Here is a 17,196-nt window from a genome sequence, read left to right as displayed (position 1 = left end):
TTCTAAATTTTGCGTTATTTGTTGTTCTTGAAGTGATACAAGGATCTGAATCAAATCCGAAAATTTCGATAGAAATAGTAATTTAGGTACCTCAAAACAACTTTGTCGTGAAATGAATTGAAAAATGTTTTGAAATTTTCGATTTCTATTTTAAATCCAAGAGGGCTATTGAGTTTTCGAACACTTACTTTACTGGAGTAAAACTAGGTTTTCACTACTTAACTAATTTATCAGTTTTACTAGAGGCCTATTTTAGCCCATATTAAGCCTGCCCGCTCGCTTTATTTGCTCGAAATTGGACTAACCCCGACTAAAGATTAAAAAAATTTAAATTGGTTTTTCTCGCGACAGTAACTTTCTGGAAAATTTTAGTTGGGCTCGAATTACGGCTTCAAGAGATTTTTAATGATATATTACTCGACCCCTTCCGGCGATTATTTTTGGTTCTTGACTTTGCGTGGAAAAAAAAAGAAAAACAAGGATAGCAGGTTGCTGTGCAAGAAGCCTAGAGTTTTCCGACCACATTCATAAAAAACTACGAAAAGGTTTCTTCTTTTTTGAATTAGTGTCGTCTTGGTGCGTGGTGGGGTTGCAGATATATGCAAAGCGTAGAAAGTTAGTGATTTAGACATAATCTACAATATTATTCTTTAAAAATTGAGTGAAGACCAAAAAAATTTGAAAAAGAAATAACGACTGAAAGAGCTTCATTTTAATAGTACTAGACCCATTGAGAAAACTATTTGCGGTACCTGATTTTGCGCGGAAAACAAAAATGGAAGCGAGCTAAAATACACCTGAATACAATGTTCCTCCCCACTTTAATTGTTGGAACTAAAACTAAAACACGCTTGAATACTTTCAGTGTTCCAAACAAGAAACGCCAAATGGGGTCGTGCGATACCCAAAAACAAATAAATGAAATACGCGGTCACGCAAATTCAATTAGGCGAAAAGACAAATGCTCAGTAGATTAATCAGCCTGCCTCGCCATATAAACATGTTAATAAAAAAATTCGACAAATCAAAAATATTTCTATAAAAGTTTTTTGAATTGTTCAAATAAAATTCTGTTTTGACTGTGCTTGTATAGAAACTGGCCATTCTTACTACATTGTGCTTTGTTCTGATGCAATTTTATGATATACTCATTTTTCATAGTTATATAATGAATTTGAGCTTTCTTTGTTCGGCACTGAAAAGGTTTTGGTAAAGAAGTTCGACGGAAAGTTTTGTGCTACCTGAGCAGAAATCAAAAACACCGGCTGCAATCAAGTGTGTTTAGTACAAAGACACTGGCGTGGTGGTGACTGGATCCCAAGACGAGCGTGCGTTTGTTTGGGACTCGAAGAGTGACACTCAACTGGCCATGATTGAGGGCCATAACGACACAATAGTGTCGGTCGCGTTCCACCCTCAAGAGCCATACCTAGCCACAGCTGACATGCTGGGTGAGAAAAGTTTGTTTATTTGTTTGAAGAAAATTGGCCTCAGAACCATGATAGAAATCGAGTCTATTCTAGAACTGGGTCATTAATACTGGTCATCAAGGGGCGCATTTTCAAAAAGTTGTCGAAAGTTTAGTCGATCAAATTGATTTTTCGAGCTTTCCCAAAGCATTTGAAAGATGAAGGCAAAATTCTGAAAAAAAAAGGCTTTTTTAGGAAAATTTAGACCAAAAAATTGCGTTTTTCGGCGCGCGCTTCCCCTTCAATTTTATATATTGGCGCCAAAGACGCCTTCAGAACAAATTTAGGGTCCGTCAGCCAAAAAAAGATATCTTAGAATAGTACAAAGGGGGGAACCTTTGGCTCGGCAGGGGATCGAATCCCCGAGGAAGGGGTGAAGCGTCTGCAGCCCCCTCCAAAATCCGCCCATGCTGATTATTGAGGTAAAGATACTTCAATGTTTTATAAGTTAAAAACTCTGTAATAGTCCTAGTTTCCTTGTTATTTTTTTTGCGTGGAAGTGTTTTGGTCTTAATTTTTGCTTTATTTATAATATGAAAGAGGTCACAATCAAGCAAATGAGAAAATAGTGTTTGCTTTAAAGTTACTCTGTTATTAAGTTATGAACTATCACAATCCTTCTCTTACACAGGCAAACGTTTGTTATAGACCTTCACTTGTCAATTTTACAAAAGACATAAAGGTTTAGAGAAGTGAACGATCCGAATGTAATAATTCGAGAGAGTATCAAAGACATGGCGTTCGGAAGCAAAAAAACACGCACATTGATCTTAATCTTTATTTTTCCTGGTTAATTTAAATTTCTATTATAGGTGTTATCCAGGTCTTCTCAACAGAATCCGATTCCAAGGAGCGCCTCTGGAGCTACGAGTGTGGCATGGATCTGAACCTGGTGTTCTGGCACCCAGTGGCAAAAGTAGTCTTCGCTGGACTCGGAAATGGAGATCTGTTTATGCTGAAAGTGGGAACTGAAGAGCTCAAGTGTTACTCTGGCGCTGGTTTTGAAGTGTCGGCTGCAAAAATTACAGAAAATGGCCTTGGTAATTTCATAATTGATATATTTGTTATACTTATTCCGTATTTTGTTTCAGAAACTTCAATTAAATAGCTTCGAAAAGCGTTTTTAACTGCAGGGCTACCGTGATAAATCCAACAAATATCGTGTTAGTAACTAGTTATTCCGACCATTGAAAATGGAGAGTAACTTTGTATTCGGGTGTGTTTTCGTTTTGTTTTTTTTTTTCAATTTTTTTCCGCTCAAAATCAGGTACCACAAATAATCATCGGACTGGGTCGAGTGATATGTCATATTGAAGCCCTTCAAGTCGTGTTTCAAGCAATGTTAAAATATTGCCGAGTGTTGAAAACAAAACGGTTTGAAATTTTTGATTTTTCGTCTGATTTCGAGCGAATGAGCAAGCTTACATTAGCTTATTTTGCTAAATATAAGCCATGAAAATTTAACTTTTTAATTTATCAAATGAACCGAAAAAAGTTAATTGTTTCAAACAATATAAAAATCATAACTAGTTCAGAAATTTTCTAACTCAATATATCGCATTTTTTTGAAATGCATGTTTTTTTTACATAATGTGGCTTTATGACTTGCGATTTTTTGCATGCAAAGTTAGTGTGGATGCCTTCAGTTTGTTATATTCCAAATTATTACTTGCAAAATTGAGTCTATTTATATTTGGTGCCACTTTTACTGAATGGCATTGGCAATTTATTATCATTTGTAGCTGCTTTAATCGAGACTAGTGTTTGTCGTTTGTTAAGCTTGCGTGGCTGAGTGGATAGTGCGTGAGACTCAAAATCTCTTGATTGCAGTTGGTCGCAGATTCGAATCTTCTCGTTGTCGAATTATTCGAGGCTTATTTCTACTTTTTCTTATTTCACTTGATAGAGCTGCCTTTTGGCTGTGTTCTCGCAAGTATTCGCGGAGCGCAGCTTTGCCCCTGTCTATCATGATTGTCGAAAATGCCTCAAATCTAGTTTATGGTTCTGACCCTTTTATCACGCCTCGCAAAAAAACGAAATATTATAGCATGAGCATGTTTTTCGATGCTATTTAATCAAAGTTCAAATTGAATTGTGGCTAGTTGAAGAGTTGTCATTTTCCAAATTCCTATGTGTAATCGTAACTTAAAAAAAGGCTTAATTTATAGAAAAAGTAGTTGCATTGCGTTCTTTTTTTCTTAAAGCTCCTTAGGTACCTTTTAGGGCTCTTTTTTCTTTTTCCATAACCTGCAAATTTTCATAATTAAAATTGCTGTTGACACTCCGATTGTAATGAAAATTGACATGCAGACGAATTAGGCCAAGAAAAACATATTTGGTCCTCATAAATAAACTTGTAAAACCACTCTTCAGACCATAAAATTGACGCCCTTGTGAGGGGGGGGGGGAGGAAAAAGAGTCCTTTTTAGTTAAAGAAAATGTATTCTTAGAATTGGTAGAATTGATTTTAAAGCTCTCTGAATTGCACTTCGCAATTAATTGTTAATGATGCTTGGTTTGCAGATGTGATTGTGGGATACCACGACAGTTCGGTCAAGTGTTGGAACCTCAAGTCCTGCTCAGTGATCTCGTCTACAAAACTCACACAAGACATAGACATGCCAGTGTCCAAGATAGAACTTCACAAGGAGCAGCAGTACCTGGCATGTACAACTGAGGCGGTTTGTCTGGTCAACATCAAGACTGGAAAGATACTGGCAAAATATGGACATTTCAGTGCAGGTGATTCATAGTTCAGACCATATATCCACATCGGAAAAGCCATTTTAGGAATACGGATTATGGTAAAATTTGGCGTTCGGTCAGAGTTTGTTTTTTCATAGGGTTTGATGTCGCACATTTTGTTTTTATACTTGCGAACTTTAGTGAGGTAATGTTATAGTACGACTATTCTTCTTTTTTTTCCAACAAGTCGCAAATATTGGTGCCACTTTTTCGTAACAGGCGACAATTCGTAACAGGCGACAATTTGTAACAAGGCATTGCAAGTAGAATACGCTTGCTCCGCTGCGCTTATATTCGGCACGAGAGGAATAGTGCGCATAAAGTAGTGTTTCGATAAGTAGTGTCTATAAGTTTATTGCTTTAGCGGAGTCTAGTGTCATCTATCATTTATACTGAGCAACAAAAATTAAAACTTGATCAATAAAATTTTGGCATTGAATAACAAAAATGTGTGCCAATTTTTGCGGTCAGATGAGATCAATTGTTCATTAGCGTTTTCGTTTTGCCTAGACACTGAAATGAATCAGACGCCTGAATCTGCCATGCCTGAAGTGGAGACCTTCGCTCTCTGTCCTTCGAACCCCAACCTCCTCTGTCTCGGCCGAAACACGGGCCGCATCGAAACATGGGACATCACTGCAAAATGTATTAGAAACGTAGAACAGTTGAGAGGTGCTATCATCAAGATGTTGTTTCCCCGAATGAGCAAAGAGCCGATGTGTTTGGCAACGACGTCTGCAGGAATTGTGTTTTGTTTTGACGCTCTGACCGGAACTGTGTTGAGGTCATTTAGAGGTCACGAAGGTCCAGTTTTTGACATAGCACTGGCTTCTGATGACTCATTTTTTGTGACTTGCGGCGAAGATTCGACCGTCAAAGTTTTTTCTTTAAGCTGAAATTTGCTCAGTTTATTCTTTAATGATTGTTTCTTAATTTATTGTTTATCAGGTGCATTTAACAAATTTTATTCAGTTTTTACCGTTTTTAAACTAATGATCCTGATCTGGTTCTTCTTCGAGCTAACTAATCATATGCTTAAGTGTCAATGAACCTATTGACGACACTTGGAAAGTTCGTCTGTTTTTTTTTGTTCTGTTTCAGTTTTCCAGTTAAAGTCTTAGAAAATGTTCGTTCAAAATTGGTTTTTCGAAGTTTGATTATCATTTTCTGATAAAAAATCAGTTCAAAATCATTTAGTAAAAGGAAGGCAGATTGCGCTTTTGTGCTCTCCAATATAAAAATGCAATTGGCGCAAAAATGTTGATGGCCTAAAAGTTACGAAGGTAGTCTTAAATTTTTCGTTTTTCTTGCAGAATAAAATTTTTCTCTTGATCCAACTTGTTTACTTGGTTTAGTTTTATGTTGAAAGAGTTGATCGTTAATTATTTTTGAAAATCGATAGTTTCGAGTTTTAAGGCCGTATTTTTTTTTTTAATTTTCAAAATTATTTTCGTTTTTTTTTGTTTTTTTTTTGGGTTCATTTACACTTTCCCAATTGTCTGTTGGCTAATTTTTATAAATATATTATATATATATATTTAAGAAATGAATGTAATCGCGGAAGCGGCGGTGGCTATTTTGATCAAAGGGTGGACTCCAAAAGCGATAAAGTCAACAGCAGAAACAGTGTCCCAAACTCCCGAATGGGTGGAGACAAATTTGAGGAAAGTGATTGCAGTCTATGACAAGGCGATTGGCTCCAAAGTGACCTCTGACTTCACACTGTTCTCTGAGATATGTGCGCTGAATGATCTCTCGCTCGAGGAAGCTACCTCTATATTCGATATATACAAGTGAGTATCTGATTTAGTGCGGATCGGTTCGACTCGTATATAGGTCGCGATGATTTTGTTTTTCGTTTTTGTTTTTTCAGGGAAAATCTTGAAATTTTTTCAGGTGCAAATTTACTTTTTCGCTATTTGACTTTTGATTTTTTTAAGTTCAGTTCATTTCCTTGATTAAAAGGAAGAAAAACTCCACTAGCCAACAGTAAAAGTGTAAAGGTCACTAAAAACGTGATCGACTTCTAGTTTCAAAAATTGATTTTTTTGGAAATCCCAGCGAAATGAATGTTTTACTTATTGATCCAGTTTTTTTTCAAATTGGGTTAATTTTATCAAAAAAATCAAATGAATTTTTCGAAAAACAAGTCAGTTTTTTCCTATTTACATGCGTTCATTAGCTCTTTCCCATTTAGTCCCTACCGGTCTGAATTATATCGGTGTAGTGGCCTCATATTGTATCGTTCGACGAACGAAAAAGTTTTTGTGTGCATTTATGTGTGTGTTTTGATGATTAGGGGGAGTTAACAATATTTTGTAATATTGGACGAGCGAAAAAAAAATTCAGCTTAAAGGGTTTCTGTTACGCTATTTTCGGCTGTGTTACTGCTTGGTAAGTTTTCATCTGATGCTACTTTCACATTGTTTGTCCTGGCATGTTTTTGTTTCAAAACTAGCTTTAGTCATTTTGATAGACCAGTTTTTCGACGTTTTCGAGTTTTTTTTTCGACTTAGCGGCTTTCTTGGTTTGTGGTGCGTGTGCGAAGGAGGTTCTGCTTGGCCTGTTTAAATATTTGGGTAAATGTTTGCTTAGAAACTACGCCGAGACGCTCAAAGTGATCTTGCAGAACTCAGACTGCCTCCCTCACTACAAGAGTGTAGAATGGAGACTGGATGTAAAAGTAGCATCCAGAACTTGTCTGGAACAGATGGAACCTCAAGTGATGATGAAACTCCACCTTGACTCACCGCCCGAAGTTTGTGTGAAAAAACTAAACAGAACTGAAGATTGTTCAGCCGACGAGGAGGCTGAACAAATACTTGAGCCGTTGCGTAATAATGACGTAATGTTGCAGACGGATCCGAGTAATTTAGTTCACATGTGTAGTGTGTTGGAAGATGCGTTGAACCAGATTAAGACTTCACATGTGCGACGTCATATCAAGAATCTGTGATTTTTTGGTAACAGTATGACTGATGGTGCTACTTCTTCTTCTTCGATATCTTTAACTCACCCCCTCCCGGTTACAAAGAAGGGAGCGGATTCGTTACCGTTACTTTTCACCAATTGGCTCAACTATTCAATTAGTCCTTTACAGGGGGTTGATAAACGCTTCTAATTGTTTCTAGGTGCCATAGGGAGCTTGTTAAAAAGATCTTCCTTCTCTTCTATATGTTAGAATAATTCAATTGTTAATGAAACCAGTAGTTTTTCTTTCACTTAGACCGTTGAAATTTTGGTTTTTAAGAATCAATGAACGTGGTGATACTTAAAGATGTGTTCGTATTGATTTTTTTTGAAATAAGAGTCGATGATTTAAGTTCATTCTGTTCATTTTCTTTGTGAAAAAAAAAGAAAATTCCATTCTTGAACATTAAAAGTGTAAAGGTCGCGAAAAACGTGATCTACCTCTAATTTCAAACTTGGTTTAAATTTTCAGTTGTCCCAATGGAATATAAGTTTTAATTATTGATCAATTTTTCTCAAATTGGACGAAGTATATCAAAAAAGTGTCAATCTTGAATGGTTCTTGAAATTGAATGAGCTTTAAGGCCATATTTTTTTACTTTGAAATTCGAAAGGTGATTGTTCAACAATTTACTGTTTTTTTAATGTTGCCTTGCGTTCACTGACTCTTTTCCATTTATCTGTTGGCTATGTTAGCTAATTGGAAGGCAGATTGATGCAAATGATGCGAAAAGGAGTGATTGATGCTTAGTGTCAAACTAATACTTGAAAAATCCTAGCAAAAAGTTATGTGTTCATTAAATTGCTGATAGACTTCCTGTTACATTTCTTCCCAATTTGTTAGAAATTGAGCGTTTGTTTTTATTGAACTCTAACAAGTTCGAGGATCCCTCGTTGCACTTGGTATAGCTGTAATGCGTGCGAATGGTTTTTTGTTGGATAAAATTGAATTATTGGACTTTCCTTTGTCTGCTCGTTTTTTGTCGGCTGGATTCCAAAGCACGGAATTTCCCTCTCATTGAAAGAATTTCTTTTGCATAGAGGGGCAAAATTTAATGTCATCAATTTTCGTAATTATGCTTGCGATTAGCAAGCGTTATCAAACTGGAATATAGACTTTTTTAAGAGTAATGAATGTAGTGAGTACTCTTATATAGGTCTTGCTGACTTGTTTTCAGGAAAAAGTCTTAAAATTTGTTCAAAGGAAGGCAAACTCCACTGTCGAACAGCAAAAGTGTAAAGGTCTCGAAAAACGTGATCGACTTCTGATTTCGAACATGGAAATTAATTATCAGATTTTCCAGCGAAATAAAAGTAAAACCTATTGATCCAGTTTTCTCATATCGGGTTAGTTTTAACAACAACGTGTCCATTTCAAATTGTTCTACAAATTCAAAGAGCTTCAAGGCCTTTCAAAAGTTGAAGTCAGTTTTTTTTAGTTTCCTTATGTGCATTACTCCTTTCCAACTGTTAGTTGGATATGTTCTAGTTAACAACTAGATTAACCAAAATCAGTTGAATCACTTGCTGACTATGCAGCTGACTTTTTTTCACTTCTCTTCTCCTAACATGTTCCAGGTGGCTCCCGCCTTGGCCTGGAGGTAAAGCAGTTGCTTTTGTAATCCAAGGTCTGGGGTTCGATTCGTGGCCGGACCTTGTTTTTTTCAGTATCAAAAAAAGTTGCTCAAGTTTTGTCGGCTAAATTGTCGCAACTGATTTTGCTTTGCTGTAGTCAATTTTTATTGCAGTTGCAAGTGCAAGTGTTGTTCATTCTATTTTCAGGGGGGACTTGAAAGGTTTTCAAAAAATTTTCATAAAATCTTTTTTCAGTTCAAGTGATTGCAGCTCACAGATTGTTAGTTAAGTTGCCACATCACTGATTTTTCTTGTGCTGTAAACAACTTTCGTTGTAGTTGCAATTGCAAGTGTTGTCCATTGTTGTTTAAGGTGGGACTTGAAACTTTTTTTTATACAAAATCATTTTTTTGGCTCTACCTGTGTCTGCTCAAAGATTGTCGGCTTTGTTTCTTTTTGTAATTTTTGTTCCATTGTTGCTGATTTAAAATTCAATTGTCTGGCTTATTTGTTAATGAAACCAGTAGTTTTTCTTTCACTTAGACCGTTGAAATTTTGGTTTTTAAGAATCAATGAACGTGGTGATACTTAAAGATGTGTTCGTATTGATTTTTTTTGAAATAAGAGTCGATGATTTAAGTTCATTCAGTTCATTTTCTTTGTGAAAAAAAAAAGAAAATTCCATTCTTGAACATTAAAAGTGTAAAGGTCGCGAAAAACGTGATCTACCTCTAATTTCAAACTTGGTTTAAATTTTCAGTTGTCCCAACGGAATATAAGTTTTAATTATTGATCAATTTTTCTCAAATTGGACGAAGTATATCAAAAAAGTGTCAATCTTGAATGGTTCTTGAAATTGAATGAGCTTTAAGGCCATATTTTTTTACTTTGAAATTCGAAAGGTGATTGTTCAACAATTTACTGTTTTTTTAATGTTGCCTTGCGTTCACTGACTCTTTTCCATTTATCTGTTGGCTATGTTAGCTAATTGGAAGGCAGATTGAGCTGTGTAATGACGACGTAAATGCAAATGATGCGAAAAGGAGTGATTGATGCTTAGTGTCAAACTAATACTTGAAAAATCCTAGCAAAAAGTTATGTGTTCATTAAATTGCTGATAGACTTCCTGTTACATTTCTTCCCAATTTGTTAGAAATTGAGCGTTTGTTTTTATTGAACTCTAACAAGTTCGAGGATCCCTCGTTGCACTTGGTATAGCTGTAATGCGTGCGAATGGTTTTTTGTTGGATAAAATTGAATTATTGGACTTTCCTTTGTCTGCTCGTTTTTTGTCGGCTGGATTCCAAAGCACGGAATTTCCCTCTCATTGAAAGAATTTCTTTTGCATAGAGGGGCAAAATTTAATGTCATCAATTTTCGTAATTATGCTTGCGATTAGCAAGCGTTATCAAACTGGAATATAGACTTTTTTAAGAGTAATGAATGTAGTGAGTACTCTTATATAGGTCTTGCTGACTTGTTTTCAGGAAAAAGTCTTAAAATTTGTTCAAAGGAAGGCAAACTCCACTGTCGAACAGCAAAAGTGTAAAGGTCTCGAAAAACGTGATCGACTTCTGATTTCGAACATGGAAATTAATTATCAGATTTTCCAGCGAAATAAAAGTAAAACCTATTGATCCAGTTTTCTCATATCGGGTTAGTTTTAACAACAACGTGTCCATTTCAAATTGTTCTACAAATTCAAAAAGCTTCAAGGCCTTTCAAAAGTTGAAGTCAGTTTTTTTTAGTTTCCTTATGTGCATTACTCCTTTCCAACTGTTAGTTGGATATGTTCTAGTTAACAACTAGATTAACCAAAATCAGTTGAATCACTTGCTGACTATGCAGCTGACTTTTTTTCACTTCTCTTCTCCTAACATGTTCCAGGTGGCTCCCGCCTTGGCCTGGAGGTAAAGCAGTTGCTTTTGTAATCCAAGGTCTGGGGTTCGATTCGTGGCCGGACCTTGTTTTTTTCAGTATCAAAAAAAGTTGCTCAAGTTTTGTCGGCTAAATTGTCGCAACTGATTTTGCTTTGCTGTAGTCAATTTTTATTGCAGTTGCAAGTGCAAGTGTTGTTCATTCTATTTTCAGGGGGGACTTGAAAGGTTTTTAAAAAATTTTCATAAAATCTTTTTTCAGTTCAAGTGATTGCAGCTCACAGATTGTTAGTTAAGTTGCCACATCACTGATTTTTCTTGTGCTGTAAACAACTTTCGTTGTAGCTGCAATTGCAAGTGTTGTCCATTGTTGTTTAAGGTGGGACTTGAAACTTTTTTTTATACAAAATCATTTTTTTGGCTCTACCTGTGTCTGCTCAAAGATTGTCGGCTTTGTTTCTTTTTGTAATTTTTGTTCCATTGTTGCTGATTTAAAATTCAATTGTCTGGCTTATTTGTTAATGAAATCAGTAGTTTTTCTTTCACTTAGACCGTTGAAATTTTGGTTTTTAAGAATCAATGAACGTGGTGATACTTAAAGATGTGTTCGTATTGATTTTTTTTGAAATAAGAGTCGATGATTTAAGTTCATTCAATTCATTTTCTTTGTGAAAAAAAAAAAATTCCATTCTTGAACATTAAAAGTGTAAAGGTCGCGAAAAACGTGATCTACCTCTAATTTCAAACTTGGTTTAAATTTTCAGTTGTCCCAACGGAATATAAGTTTTAATTATTGATCAATTTTTCTCAAATTGGACGAAGTATATCAAAAAAGTGTCAATCTTGAATGGTTCTTGAAATTGAATGAGCTTTAAGGCCATATTTTTTTACTTTGAAATTCGAAAGGTGATTGTTCAACAATTTACTGTTTTTTTAATGTTGCCTTGCGTTCACTGACTCTTTTCCATTTATCTGTTGGCTATGTTAGCTAATTGGAAGGCAGATTGAGCTGTGTAATGACGACGTAAATGCAAATGATGCGAAAAGGACTGATTGATGCTTAGTGTCAAACTAATACTTGAAAAATCCTAGCAAAAAGTTATGTGTTCATTAAATTGCTGATAGACTTCCTGTTACATTTCTTCCCAATTTGTTAGAAATTGAGCGTTTGTTTTTATTGAACTCTAACAAGTTCGAGGATCCCTCGTTGCACTTGGTATAGCTGTAATGCGTGCGAATGGTTTTTTGTTGGATAAAATTGAATTATTGGACTTTCCTTTGTCTGCTCGTTTTTTGTCGGCTGGATTCCAAAGCACGGAATTTCCCTCCCATTGAAAGAATTTCTTTTGCATAGAGGGGCAAAATTTAATGTCATCAATTTTCGTAATTATGCTTGCGATTAGCAAGCGTTATCAAACTGGAATATAGACTTTTTTAAGAGTAATGAATGTAGTGAGTACTCTTATATAGGTCTTGCTGACTTGTTTTCAGGAAAAAGTCTTAAAATTTGTTCAAAGGAAGGCAAACTCCACTGTCGAACAGCAAAAGTGTAAAGGTCTCGAAAAACGTGATCGACTTCTGATTTCGAACATGGAAATTAATTATCAGATTTTCCAGCGAAATAAAAGTAAAACCTATTGATCCAGTTTTCTCATATCGGGTTAGTTTTAACAACAACGTGTCCATTTCAAATTGTTCTACAAATTCAAAGAGCTTCAAGGCCTTTCAAAAGTTGAAGTCAGTTTTTTTTAGTTTCCTTATGTGCATTACTCCTTTCCAACTGTTAGTTGGATATGTTCTAGTTAACAACTAGATTAACCAAAATCAGTTGAATCACTTGCTGACTATGCAGCTGACTTTTTTTCACTTCTCTTCTCCTAACATGTTCCAGGTGGCTCCCGCCTTGGCCTGGAGGTAAAGCAGTTGCTTTTGTAATCCAAGGTCTGGGGTTCGATTCGTGGCCGGACCTTGTTTTTTTCAGTATCAAAAAAAGTTGCTCAAGTTTTGTCGGCTAAATTGTCGCAACTGATTTTGCTTTGCTGTAGTCAATTTTTATTGCAGTTGCAAGTGCAAGTGTTGTTCATTCTATTTTCAGGGGGGACTTGAAAGGTTTTTAAAAAATTTTCATGAAATCTTTTTTCAGTTCAAGTGATTGCAGCTCACAGATTGTTAGTTAAGTTGCCACATCACTGATTTTTCTTGTGCTGTAAACAACTTTCGTTGTAGTTGCAATTGCAAGTGTTGTCCATTGTTGTTTAAGGTGGGACTTGAAACTTTTTTTTATACAAAATCATTTTTTTTGGCTCTACCTGTGTCTGCTCAAAGATTGTCGGCTTTGTTTCTTTTTGTAATTTTTGTTCCATTGTTGCTGATTTAAAATTCAATTGTCTGGCATATTTGCCTGGAATGAACTTCTATCGAGACATAAAAGTTTATATGATCTAGTTTTTTTCAAACATTTTCATTTTTTCGCCTTTATGTTTGGGTTGTATCTCAAGTGGTACGAAGCTCCGTTTCGCCTCTGCGTTTAAAGTGAGATGGGTTTTATTTTGAGAATTCACAGCCGGAAATTATTGGTCCTAAATCGTGTTAGTTTTATCAAAAACGTCAAATATGAAAGGTTTTGGCAATACAAAGAGGTTCAATGTGAAATATTTTTGTTTGAAGTTAGCAAACTTTCCTAGTTTGTTTTGTTTTTCTCGAATTCATGCATCAACACCATTTCAACGTTCTTTTGGCTGTTTTTTGTGCTCTATAGTTTCCGCGAATAAATGAACAATTCAAAAGTTTTGCCGATTTTTCCAAATTAACACAGCCCTATTCCTAAGATAGGTGTTGCGTTGACTTTTGTAGTCACTTTTTACTCCTGCAAAGAAAGCTCCTAGGTTGTTGAGGCTTAAATTATTTGAAGAAAATATCTAGTTAATATACTTGAAACGCTTATTTGTTATAATCTGCGGGCTTAGTGGCTGCAGGCTTAGTGGCTGCAGGCTCATTCACTTGAGAAAAAACGCCAATTTTGGAAAATTCCGAAAACATTTCGTCAATGTTTTCGTTTGTTTCATTTTTGAAATTAATTGTTGTCGAAACAATCTATGCTACTTGCACATGGATTGGCTACTCTTGTTATGTTTTGTAGCCAGTTGAAACTACACTGAGAAGGAAAATCTTCGGAAAACTTCAGTATTATTTATATTTTTAATATCTAGCTAGCTTAATGTGAACGAAGACAGTTTCGACGTTTATGAAGGAAGCACTAATTGTATCAGCGGAGGCGTTGCTTTCAGAAAGCAATGAGAAGTTGATGTGGTGGGCTCGTCTGGGTGCGTCTCTGTTCCCCGGTGGTGCGGGAGTGTTGGCCAATATCGCGCGGCCTATCTTCTTACCTATTTTGATTCCAATCGGATACGCTGGTTACAAGTTAGAGCAATGGGTTTCAAGTTCACAGGAGGAAGGAGACTCAATGAAGAGTATAGCTGAACTGCGAGAGGAGAGGTTGAAAAGAGAAGAGAGTAAGCAACATTATGGGGAGAAACATTTTAAGAAGACGATTTTTGAGAAGAATGCTCCGAAAGGAGAGAGGAATGCGTTTAATAGACACGAAACTATGAAAGAAGATGGTACATGACAACTGGACATGGTTTTTGAAAATGCTATCCAAACCTATTTTGCCATATTTTTGACTTAATAAATGCAAAAAAAAAAACAGCTAGCTTTTTTTTTACTAAGCATAACCAGATATTAGTGAAGAGGCAAATGAAAATCTTTTGTCAGTTAAATTAATTTTATCGTTGAAGGGCAAAAATGGAGTACAAATTGTAGATTTATCATCAGCGTGATCTAGAATTCAAAACTGAGTGGCAGATTTGATTGTCAATAGCAACTTCAATAGGTTTTTAGATCTCAATGGCTGAAACTTATTGCGTGAACTTCCTCTTCCAGGAGCATTTTTTGGACTGCTTAGCAACCAGATCTGAATTTGTTCGTCTGTTTGTGGAAAATTATAATCCTCAAGTATCTGGCCCCAGCTACGATCCAGTAGCAGAGATGATGATATCTCGTACGCTCGAAACATTTTCGGATCATTTTGCAAACTTTGTTCAACCGGTCTGCATTGATAATAAACTGCAAATTCCGATTAAGCGTCAAAACACGAACCCAATCAAACCGAGAGCTCCCATTAAAATTAGGCCATCTATCAAGGTTTGTACATCCAACATGCCAAGTCCATTAACAAGTCCCGCTAAAGCTCCTGTTCCAACGGGTAGTTTCACGACATTCACTTCTGATAACGGTTCCAAAGTGCACTTTTGTGACCTTTGTCCATACAAGTCGAATTCTAAAAGCAACATGCAGAAACATTACATGTTGAAACACTCGTTGAACTGTCCAAGGTATAAGTGTTCGATTTGTGAAGTTTCGGTGAAGGAAAAGAATAAACTGAAACCACATTATATGAAGGCGCACAGTTTACCAGAAAGTGTTGCGGGCTCTGCAATGAGAGAAAGTAAATGTGTTTGACTTCCCAACTCTCTAGAGAGTTTGTAGTAGTATTATCACGAGTATGAACCATAAAAACCATGACATTTTATTGATGATTGTTGTTTTGAAAACTTAGATTTATAGTCTTTTTACAGTTCTTTATCCACGCGGGGAGCCACTGTATTTGCTCTCCATCAGCTGAGCTGCATTTTTTTATCCGTGGTAGTTTCAATTGAATTCGTTAATTGAATTGACGACTGAATGATTTTACTATTAAACGAATGAATGATTAGTTATTCTTGGTAAGTTAATTTGATCGATAATTTAGTATTAAGTTGTAGTTACCTGATTAAATTGTCTTATTTTGGTCATTTGATGGTTAAGTTTGTGTCTTCGGTAAATTCAAATGAATTGTCTTCGAACGAAAACAAAAGATGTGAATGTCATGTGCCAAACAATTTAAAATTGAAACTTTTCAGATTTTCAAAATGGCCCAAAGTTCAGCTGAGCCACTATCGGATAACACAAACATATACTACCTAGATCCAACGAGGCGCAACTACATTTTTATCTACCCTCAGTATTTGAACAGCAAAAGAACGTGCAAACAGGGTAGAAAAACATGCAAGAATTTCTCAGTGGATAACCCTACTGCGCAAGAAATTCGGGATATTTGTCTCGAATTTGGCTTTGAAGCCAGACTAGAACCGAAAAAGAGGTACCCACAAGACCCGGACTGTGATCCAAACCACATAGGAAGAGTAAGGGTGAAACTAAAAAACGAAGATGGTTCATTTTGTAAGGCAGAATATGACACGAAAATGAAGATTCTAAATCTCTGTGGGCAGTCAATTCCGAAGCTGAAAAGTAGAACGCAGAAGCCGTCTGGGGGCGGGGGAGGTGCGGCTGCTGCGTCAGCTAATCAGAATCAAGATCAAGCTAGTAGTGCCAATACGAAGGAGAAGGGCAAGAAGAAAGGAAATCGTAAGCGATAGAATTTAAAAGAAACGCTCGAAATATTGACGGGAATCCTAAATACTGATATCAATCGCGATCTCCAAATTGTTTAATACTAAAGTGCTATAAATTATGTCTTTTATCTTCTGCTGTGTTTGGTTTACTGGCCTTCGTATCGGTTTTTGTTTCGTCCTATTATGAAATGAACAATGTATAATTTAATTAAATTTGATCAGGTCTTTTAATTAGTTTTTCATTGGCGGAAACGTATCGGAGGACAATACAAAATCAACTCTTCACCACCATCCCGAAATCAACATGATACGAAACCTATGTCGATGCAAGCCGTCGAAAATAAGTCGGAAGCAGTTGAAATGTACTCAATTTTGTCTGCGGGGAAAAATTGAGTTTTATCTGTAAACAAGACTTCGGTTTAAATGCTAACTACAGCGGAGAGAAAGCTAAAACCGTCGAAACCCTTCAATTTTTGTGATCAATGAAATTTTCTCGTGGTAAATGAAAGAACGAAAAAAAAAATAACGTGAAAAAATAACAGCTTTATCATAATAACGCAGATCTGAATTTTTTAGTTTACTTTTACGTTGCATACTGAAAAAGTTTAGTTTGAATTAAAAATTTTGTGCATAAAGCAAATCTTTGAACAATCAAGTTTAATTCCAGTAGAAAACTTGACATTTTTTGGCAAAGTACACATAAGTTATGCATCGCAAGTTTAAAAATGTGTGAAAATGTTAACATTACCTCGAAAATGTTATCTTGAAAAGGAAAAAAACTGCTATGAGAATCCCGCATATGAATAATTTTTTGAGCGTCAACTGAAATCAATAGTTACATAATAGATAGCCTGTCTGTGCAAGTTTTTTCTGTTTTTTTTTCAAGCAAAAGTCATCTTTTGAGCGTGTTATGGTGAGAAATTTATCGAACGCGTTGGCAGTTAAGGAAGTAGGCATAATTTTTGTCTCCAGTTCTCTTCAAAAAAAGAAGTCTTTTTTTTGCAGGATATATTTTGAAACAAACGTGTTTATTGCGTAAGAAGCTCTGAACGAGGCTTCCCACACTAGTTTTCCCGTAGTTACACTAAGTTTATCATTATGTAGGGA

The 17,196-nt window shown here is 35.8% G+C and overlaps 3 protein-coding genes across 3 annotated transcripts in view; all 3 read left to right on the top strand.

Moving 5' to 3' along the window:
- Positions 1 to 5,190, top strand: part of LOC134846200 (angio-associated migratory cell protein-like) — a 553,983-nt gene extending 548,793 nt beyond the window's left edge. Inside the window, exons 3-6 of the mRNA XM_063863452.1 lie at positions 1,286 to 1,451; positions 2,282 to 2,509; positions 3,993 to 4,211; positions 4,725 to 5,190. Coding sequence (XP_063719522.1) covers positions 1,286 to 1,451; positions 2,282 to 2,509; positions 3,993 to 4,211; positions 4,725 to 5,110 — 999 coding nt within the window. The 3' untranslated portion in view covers positions 5,111 to 5,190. The remainder of the gene's footprint in view (positions 1 to 1,285; positions 1,452 to 2,281; positions 2,510 to 3,992; positions 4,212 to 4,724) is intronic.
- A 545-nt stretch (positions 5,191 to 5,735) lies between these two features.
- On the top strand, positions 5,736 to 7,435 carry LOC134846297 (COMM domain-containing protein 2-like). The gene is made up of 2 exons (XM_063863591.1): positions 5,736 to 6,007; positions 6,810 to 7,435. The coding sequence occupies exons 1-2, from the start codon at positions 5,760 to 5,762 to the stop codon at positions 7,168 to 7,170; spliced, it is 609 nt and encodes a 202-aa protein (XP_063719661.1). The 5' UTR covers positions 5,736 to 5,759; the 3' UTR covers positions 7,171 to 7,435.
- An 8,166-nt stretch (positions 7,436 to 15,601) lies between these two features.
- Positions 15,602 to 16,320, top strand: LOC134846355 (signal recognition particle 19 kDa protein-like). Its single transcript, XM_063863672.1, has one exon. It carries the CDS (start codon positions 15,607 to 15,609, stop codon positions 16,111 to 16,113), a length of 507 nt encoding a protein of 168 aa, XP_063719742.1. The 5' UTR covers positions 15,602 to 15,606; the 3' UTR covers positions 16,114 to 16,320.
- The last annotated feature ends 876 nt before the right edge of the window (positions 16,321 to 17,196 follow it).

The sequence above is a fragment of the Symsagittifera roscoffensis genome, chromosome 5 (genome assembly GCF_963678635.1).
Source record: "Symsagittifera roscoffensis chromosome 5, txSymRosc1.1, whole genome shotgun sequence".
Taxonomy (NCBI): domain Eukaryota; kingdom Metazoa; phylum Xenacoelomorpha; order Acoela; family Convolutidae; genus Symsagittifera; species Symsagittifera roscoffensis.
Note: the sequence above shows the minus strand (reverse complement) of the source record. Positions and strands in the feature narration are given on the sequence as shown.